The 8,608-nt window shown below is 41.0% G+C and overlaps 1 protein-coding gene across 1 annotated transcript; it reads left to right on the top strand.

Moving 5' to 3' along the window:
• The first annotated feature begins 2,444 nt into the window (after positions 1-2,444).
• susd3 (sushi domain containing 3) lies at positions 2,445-8,548 on the top strand. Its single transcript, XM_010756781.3, has 5 exons — positions 2,445-2,964; positions 4,666-4,860; positions 5,667-5,814; positions 7,240-7,401; positions 7,494-8,548. Exons 1-5 carry the CDS (start codon positions 2,889-2,891, stop codon positions 7,843-7,845), a joined length of 933 nt encoding a protein of 310 aa, XP_010755083.2. The 5' UTR covers positions 2,445-2,888; the 3' UTR covers positions 7,846-8,548.
• Positions 8,549-8,608: the final 60 nt, after the last annotated feature.

Below are 8,608 nucleotides of genomic sequence, written 5' to 3'. Positions count from 1 at the left end.
AGTACAGAGCACACAAGCCTGGGCGCAGAGTAAAGTGGAAGGCACTGAGAGTCCAAACTGTACCTTCTGAGGCTATGCCAGACCACATTAACCGTTGCTGTAGCAACCGTCTCGAAATCAGAAGAGAAAACTTGAATACTTTAAGCAGACTAATTTCTCAAAATGTCTTCATCCACTGTGTCTCTCCCTCTATCGTCCTCCTCTTTGTCTACCTCTAAAGGTTATGGAAAATATTCTGAATTCAGACATTCAGTATTAAGGAAATTTAATAAGAAGAGTTTATGTAAGGGAGAGACACAGATTCTGAGATTTGGCTCACTTTCAACTATATCTTCATTAAAATTCAATACATGACGCATAAAAAACAAAGTGACATTGGGAGCTAAACTCAAGCCTCTCTTCCAGATTTGCACAAATACAGTTGAATTGTTGGAGACTTGTGCCATGTCTACTGATGCTGACTGATGAGAAGACTGTGGAAACAATCTGTGGTGGGGGAAGTATTCAAATATTTTACTTAAAGTAGCAAAGTCTTAGGGGACAATCCACAAGAGAGCTGGTACTCTTGACAAGTTTGTTGAGTCTTTCCCTGTCCCTCCCCAGCAAACGACTGCATAGAATAATACACATACCACCACAGTGTTATAAAAAGTTCCTAACAGAGTCCTGCACACTCTAAAGGACCAGTCTCCTCCTCAAGTGGAGACAACTTTGGCTCTTTTTTGTACAGGATATCTGTGTTGTCCGATCAGTCCAGTTTATTGTTAAGGTGAGCAAACAAACAAGGTATTTGCACACTCCCACCATCTAGATATCCAGTCCCTGAATGTTCACCGGTGTGGTCTGAGGTGTCCTCCTCCTCAACATCTCCTTCGTCTTGCTGCCGTTTGATTCAAGGTCGACAAAGTCTCTTTGACCCGCTGTACTCCTGCTCATTTCCTTCTGATACACGTCCCACGGTTTTACTGCTGTTGTTTCAAGTTGTGCTAACTACTTTATATACCAATTGTTAGTTTAATATACAGCCCTGCATCAAATTGTTTAAGATCCTTATATGTGTCTGAAATGTGATAACTATGTATCTCTAAAAAGTCAAGTTTTCATGATCATAAAGAAACAGCTGTTTTCAGCTTTGCAACAATGTGTTTTACAGCTAATCCAACAGGGATTTTTAAATGGTTTATTTAATGTAAGATTTGCAAGATATGCATTTTCTTTTAACTTGTAAAAAAAACATTCGGCCCTTTAGTTTATCAGAAAAATTCAAATTTAATGGGACAAATAATAGACAAATGTTGTGGATTAAAAAGTACAATATTTGCCTGTAAAATGTAGTGGGGTATAAAGTTGCATAAAATAGAAATATTCAAGTAAAATGTTTTAAATTTGTACTTAAGTCCAAGCAACACATATCTCTCTCTAAAGTTCTGTTACTCCATAACATGGAGAGTACAATAAACAGCATATTTTAAGACAGTTATGAACATAACCCTTGAGAATTTACATAGTCCTTAAGTCTCGAGGATGAACACTTTTAATCAGCTATGCTAATGTATTCGTGAATGATGAGGCAAGCTGCTGTCTGAACAGAGGCTCCCAGTGTGTCTGGGGTGGTGTGTGTGTGTGTGTGTGGTGCTCAGGTGAACAGGGCTGCGCCTGTGGAGACACTTATCACCCACAGCAGAAACAGTCTCATACATGCCCAGAATCCTCAATGAGAGAATGTGGTGTTTCAATAAGAGGAAAATGCTTCTTTCAGGTGAGAATGAAAAGTGAAAACTGGAACTTGTAGTTTTTGTTTGGTTTTCGTGTTCTGTGATGTTTATTCATACGTGTGCGTGTGTCTGTGTGTGTTTTCCCACATAAACATTTGAAATTATGTTTGTCTAATTCATAGATGCACATCATCATCATTACATTTCCACATAGCAACCATCCATGGTTATTCATAATTCATAATGGAGCCCCAGTCAGAGCAGTTTGCTCAATATGTATGCTGTGAGCACAGTCAAACAATTCATGTTGTTCATGTCGACGCCACACCTAACCAACATGTGTCACAATGAGATGCAGAGAGGGAAGTGAAAGCACTGTGAGATGTTATCAGACACAGGTGAAGAAATGATGGGTTAGTGATAATCTGTCTGATCTTCTTACCAACATTATTTCACTGAACATCCTGTGTCTCCTACTTTGAAGCTGGTGTTTGGCATCTGTTCATGAATGTAAACTCCTCAGTTGTGGCCCTACACATACTGTAGAACCTAAAGTTCTTTATAAACCAAGCTGTTTGTTTTTAATATGTGAAACTCTCTCTCAGCCAAACAAGCTCGCCTGTGTCTGTGCAGTGGCAAACACAACCATACATCCCCTTCCTTAAAGATGAGCTCTACGTCACTGATTATGTGTGTTTTGCACATTTTCGACCCGAGCACCACATCCTGATAGGCTCAAACAGAACGGCGGTGCGACATCCTGCCAGCAAAGAGCGGCTCATTGCTGATGTAGTTACTCGTCGCTGCCCAGCCCACAGAGCGCAGCTCTGATATTCAACTTGACCTGGAGTAATCCCCAAAGTCATTTTTGCTTTGGTCGACAAGGTCTCGACCGAACACGTCCGTCGTCTCGAGGGCTCATCCGCTTGCGCGACTGTAACCGCGGCGCGCTGTCCAAATCGCGCATTAGAAGAAGTGAATGATGCAGTGAGGAAGCATTGTGGGAGGACTCTGTGGAAAGACACGCTGTTCACTGGGAGGTAGAGAGACGAACAAAATCGCACGACTCCAGCTAAGGGATTGTTTACCCCGTACCCGGCGCAGAGGAGCACCATTGCGCAGTCTTTACGCACAACCAAAGAGCGGACTGTGGGGCGTCTGTCTGTCAGCACCATGTCAGCGGCAACAGCTTCAATAGCAGATGTTTCCAGAACTGATAATTCAAACAGGCGTGACCGGAATAAATCAGGTAAGACAGACTTGAATTAAAAGCAAACGGTGTCTTCATTCATACTCGAGTTAAGAGTGTAGGATGTGTGTGGGACGGAGGTTTGTTTTTGGCACTTTGCGCGTATTGCAGTTCTAATCTCAACATGAAGGCCTGTTTTGTAAAATTGTAAATTTTTATTCAAACACTGGCCCCAATGAAATATAAATAGAACATATGTGGAGGTTTAATGTGTTTGTTCCTCAATATTAGACCTAGATTACATTTCCGCTTGTGCTTGTCTCTTAAGGGACTTAGAGCACTTGCAGCTCCCTAACAGTTGCTGTTGGATTAATAGTTAAGGTATATAGTGCGGTGCATTTGCAGATTCTATTTAATTGCTGTGTGTGTGCTCATTTCTGAGAATAAAACTTGCATTGATAAATACACTTTACATCATGCAATACGTTCCTTGTAGGGACATTTAAATGAACTTCGTGCACGCTTCAGAATTACTATCTCTGTTCAATAGAAAACAAAAAAACAAAGAGGAAGTTAAAAAAAAGGGGAGTTGACGCCACTGGTTTCACATCAGAAACACCTCGCACCGACGCACAGCTGGGCATCTCGCACGCACACACGTTATATAAAAGTAATGCTCTGTACTTATCAGCAGTGAAGTGTGTACGTGTTACATAAACTTGAATATAGAGAGAGATGATGCTAACGGGGCTCAGATGAGTATCTATCTGACCCAGTGCCAATGCAAAATTAGATCAGAAGCATGAGTAATTATCTAAAAAGAACTTTTTCTTTCTTTCTTTCTTTCTTTCTTTCTTTCTCAACTTTGTCATGATTTGACTTGACGCCCCTTGTGGTGATAAAACTGCACCACACGTGTTTGGAAGTGCACAGACCCTTCTTCTTTTTCACATTCCTGAATATTTTCCTCACATTTCATAGTTACAAAGAGGAACATTGTAAAATTCCCCCTGTGTCACACTCCATTGTTTTAAAATGAAAACGAGAAGCAGGTTTTCCTCGGTAAACAGGGTGGTTTTGACTTTTTTTTATGAGCCTCATCACATTCTCCTCCCCGGTTTTGCTGGAAATCACTGAGTTGATGTCATTGTTGTTTATTTGAATTCCAGCAGCTTGTGTCATGATGAAGTGATATCCTCATGTTGTAGGTTGATTGCAGCAGACTGCTGGCATGCTGAGACGACACAGTGAGAATCCACCCCTCCTGTAATACTCTTCTGTGCTGTACGATAACCGGTTGTTTAGCATGGTTCCAGATGGCCTGTGTGTTTCCACCAGCCTTGCAGGTCTTTTGTTTAATGATTTATCACGTTTCCTGCTTCGATACCGTTAGAATTTGATGCAGCACGGCGCCTGGCTGTTATAGGGGAGCAGTGTTTTGTCACGCAGTGTTGTGCAGCCCTACAGGGGTTCAGCACTGATAGCTGTGGAATGACTGTCCCATTCCACAGCGAATCTCATCTGCAGTGTTTCATTCTTCTTTCTTTCTTTCTTTCTTTCTTTCTTTCTTTCTTTCTTTCTTTCTTTCTTTCTTTCTTTCTTTCTTTCTTCTCTTCACCTCTGAATAGTTGTTGTGCTACTTTTTGAATTCTGTGATCATCTATTTGAATTTTCTTTTGAAGATACATGAATTATACATGCCTTCAAGCTTTGGGAGTATCAGAAAACCAATGTTTTTGATGCACACACTCTTTCTTTTAGATCAGTCTCAGGCTCAATGCACACCCATGCCCCTGCCAGCCCTGGGTACCCAGAAGATCATCCAGGGCAATGGCACCAATGTGGGCACAGTCATTGCCCTTCAGTGCCCAGATAAGCACAAAGTAGTCGGAAGAGAGCTGAAGTGCGTCATGGATACCAACAGCACCCACTGGGTGGGTGAAATCTACTGTAAACGTAAGTGGAAACTGAGACCCAGACATTAAGTTAACACAGAAAGAATGGCACTCTCACTGTCGCCTACTCGTAGCCAGGGGGGATGTTTCTCTATGAATCCAATTGTTCATATACTTTATATGAAATGTGCAGATTAAATGTTTCTAAAGCTTTTACTGGAATAACTGCAGCGACTGCAAAACTGCCTGTCAGCTCATTATTCTGAAAAGATGGAATATATATTAAACATTATGTGATAGGCATTGTGGCTAAGGGCAATGTGAAGTCACTTAAGGTATTACTTGGCTTGGACTAATTAATGCTCTGAAACATTTGAGAAACACATTCGCGAGAAAATCATTTCTTGCTCAGGGATAAAGCTGATTTAAGGAGAATATTAATGCTAATGCAGACGGAGAGCGACCATTTTAAGCAGGTGCACAGTCTGTTGTTGGCGAGTAAGTGGAAAAAATGAGAGCACAATTTTAATTAAGTTTCAGGATCAATCATCATGGGAGTGAAGTAGCCATCAGATGTGTATGTAATGGAATTTATGTTTTATTGTCCTTTCCATGATGAGCTGGCACACAAATGTTGCAAAATGACTTAATTTCTGCCGATTTTGCTCCGATTAATGACAATGAAAGACTTTATATAGCAGTCAATGTGGTGTGCTTTATCAAAGTCAAAGCTCTGGCAGTGTTATGTTTGATACTGAAGTCTGATTAGGTATTGTTAGACATAGATTCTGGAGCGTGATGAATGGAGTTATAATGGAGATATGAATGATAAATCAGTCAATAGTCTTTTTCTCTCTCACGCTCCAGCTCTGGCTCCCTATGAGGACTATGGTTTCCGTGTGGCCGTGCTGGCATCCATTGTAAGCTCGGCCATAATCTTCCTCATGTCCATGGCCTTCATCACCTGCTGTTTGCTCGACTGCGTCAAGGAGGACAAAAGGAAAAAGGAGGAGAGGTGAGTGAGAAGCAAACAGCGGTGTAAGAATAACCACAATGTAAAAAAAACAAAGTCCTTTATTTAAAATCCTATGTAGAGGTGGCCTCTGGGGTCAAGTCTTTTTCTGCATGCATGAGACAAACAAAATCTTGCAATGTAACATTAATGCCAAGTGGTCACAATATGACCCCAGGATCATTTGTGTTTAGTCGCGCAAGCAATGTATGAACATTACAGCAGTATGCACCCAGATCAACAGCTTCTGCTGTGTTTTGATTGCAGTAAACTAATTAAAAGCACACTGAAATAATAACTGCATCATGACGGTGATTTTGTAAAAGAGTTCATGCTTTGTCAGGTCTGTGTGCAAGACGACAAGCAAACAACTTTTGAAGTGCTTGTTTTTCTGAACCCAGTCTGGATCGATAAGAGCTACACTAACTTTGTTCATAATACAGTAAAGGTGGAATCATGTAACAGACACATATTTTCCACAGTTACCAAGATGTTTCTCCGAGCAATCTTGTTTTCTGTTCGGTTTCTGTATGAATATGAAGTAGTGTCATGGAGCTCTGGGAGAGACAGCTACAATAACAACTGTGGATGTCTCCACTGAGAGTGAACATAAATCAACTTTTTAATCCCAAAAGTTTAAAAAAAACTGAGCTCCCTTCCTCCTGCTGGTAAACAGCTACAGATCAGAGCACAATCTGGTGTGACTCCAGGTGTTTATTCCTCGAGAAGCTCTGTCTCAGCCACTGCCGTCTTTTCATAGAGCTCCTCCAGGCTGCTGTCAGCCTAGCAGTGGCTCTGTCCCTCTGCAATGTCTGGTTCTCTGCTCCTTCATCTCCATGTTAGACTGAGGGCAGACTAGACACTACAGTGACTCATTTTGGCCTCTGGAGGCACAAGCAGTATTACAATAATTTAGCATGCTGATTATTTGCAGTATCTACACAATGCCATAGTTTTTACCTCTTAATGTTCTGTTGATAATAATTTTTTGAAGTTTTTAACAGTCTTGAACTTAAATTCTGCCTCAGTCTTACATATTCAGTAAAAATGCCCTGTGCCTGATGATATTACCTTACATTATCAGATAATGAATACTGTTGCATCATTCATAAGTTAAGTAAGTTTAACTACTTTTCTACAGTTAGTTAGTTGAACAGTTCCCAAAAAATGATGGTTAGGCCACCTTCAAAAGGTTACAAGAATTAATCTGTGGGATCGTGAGATGAATAATGTGGCACAAAACAAGAAAAAAAACCTTTCTTTGAATCGTTGAAAATGTTTTTTATTATGTTCCATGACTTAATCATATCACAGGCTAATATATAATAGTCTTTTTTGCTGTTTACATGTTGACTCTGTTGCTATACCTCTGTCATTTGAATTTCTAAAATACTGATGTGTGGTTTTAAATTGATTTTTTCTTAACAGGGATGTGCGGCAGTGGGAGGAACAGGCCCAATATCATGAGGACAACAGGTCTCGCTACAGCCATAAAGGCAGGAACAACAACAACAACAACACCCAGGAGAAGGTGTTTTCACCGTGGGACACCGGTAATCCAGCCATGTGTGATAACAGGCAAGCCTGCAGGTAAGATCTGCCCTGAAAAAGTTCAAAAATGTTTCTGAAGACATGAAAACTCAAAAAATTAGAGACACACCTTCCTGTCTTTTCCTCCTCAGATGTCATCAGCAGTATGCCTACGGTCCTGCTCGCACATATGGCCCCACTCTTCCACTTTCTGCTCTCCCTGGCTCCCCCCGTGACTGCGAACAACCTCTTTTACCCCGAAACCCAGAATCAGCACAGATCTCCAGTCTGCCACCTCAGTACTTTGGACCTCCTCAGTCCTCCTGCCAAAGTACGAGCCCAGGCCCGGTCCAGATCTCAGCAGCAGCAGGGTCTTGTGTGGTGTGGCAGTATGGAGGACATCAGAGCAGTTCACCAGGAGTGAACCCATCAACCACAGATGAGTCTAACACAGGGAATATAAACCCTGCCAAAGAATTTTCCATACGGATTATATCAGTGTGAGGATATGTGACACAGGAGGTGAATACCATCAGTCAAGAACGTGTTTACTGACCAAACATGTACAACAGTGTCGACAAGGACTATGGGAAGTAATAACAGAACATTCTTGATGTTGTTGAAATGAATTTGTCTGCAGTTGTACACAGTATGAGGGCTCTATAGGCATACTGATCTGACAGACTCATGTGCCTTTTGTAAACTGTAATGGCACACTGCCCTCTGTCTGAAAAGGGGAGCTATTGCACTTTCTGGACAACAGCCTTGTTGGATGACACTCCCTGTGATTAGAACGTCAAGGTACTTTCATACCCTTAATAAAGCTGTCCAGAAACCAACTAAAGTGTTATGTTGACGTTAAAGTTAACGATTAAGGTGGTTACGGGGACTTAGTTGATTGTAGGCAGCTGAGGAAGTCTAATAAACTGATCTATCTCAAGGCTGGAAAAAGCCCAGTTGGTGTTTGAGGAGAGCAGCTGGTTAATATGTAAATATCATTTTTAATAAATGTAAATAAATCAAAGACTTCTTCTGATAACTGCAACTGAAGGAGTGCGATGGTGTACATTTCGCTCTCGTGCAAATGTTTACAATGTGACAAGGCAGCAGTACAGTGATTTTGACTACGTGTAATGATGTAGCTTAGACACGTGACTCAGAAAAGAATGTAATTAACAAGCTGTATAATAAAATGATTGTTATCATTATTATTATTATCATCATCATTATTATTATTATTATTATTGCTAGCAGGGGTGTAGTACTA

The sequence above is a fragment of the Larimichthys crocea genome, unplaced genomic scaffold (genome assembly GCF_000972845.2).
Source record: "Larimichthys crocea isolate SSNF unplaced genomic scaffold, L_crocea_2.0 scaffold97, whole genome shotgun sequence".
Lineage (NCBI taxonomy): Eukaryota > Metazoa > Chordata > Actinopteri > Sciaenidae > Larimichthys > Larimichthys crocea.
The sequence above is the reverse complement of the archived record's forward strand: the minus strand, read 5'-3'. Positions and strand labels throughout refer to the sequence as shown.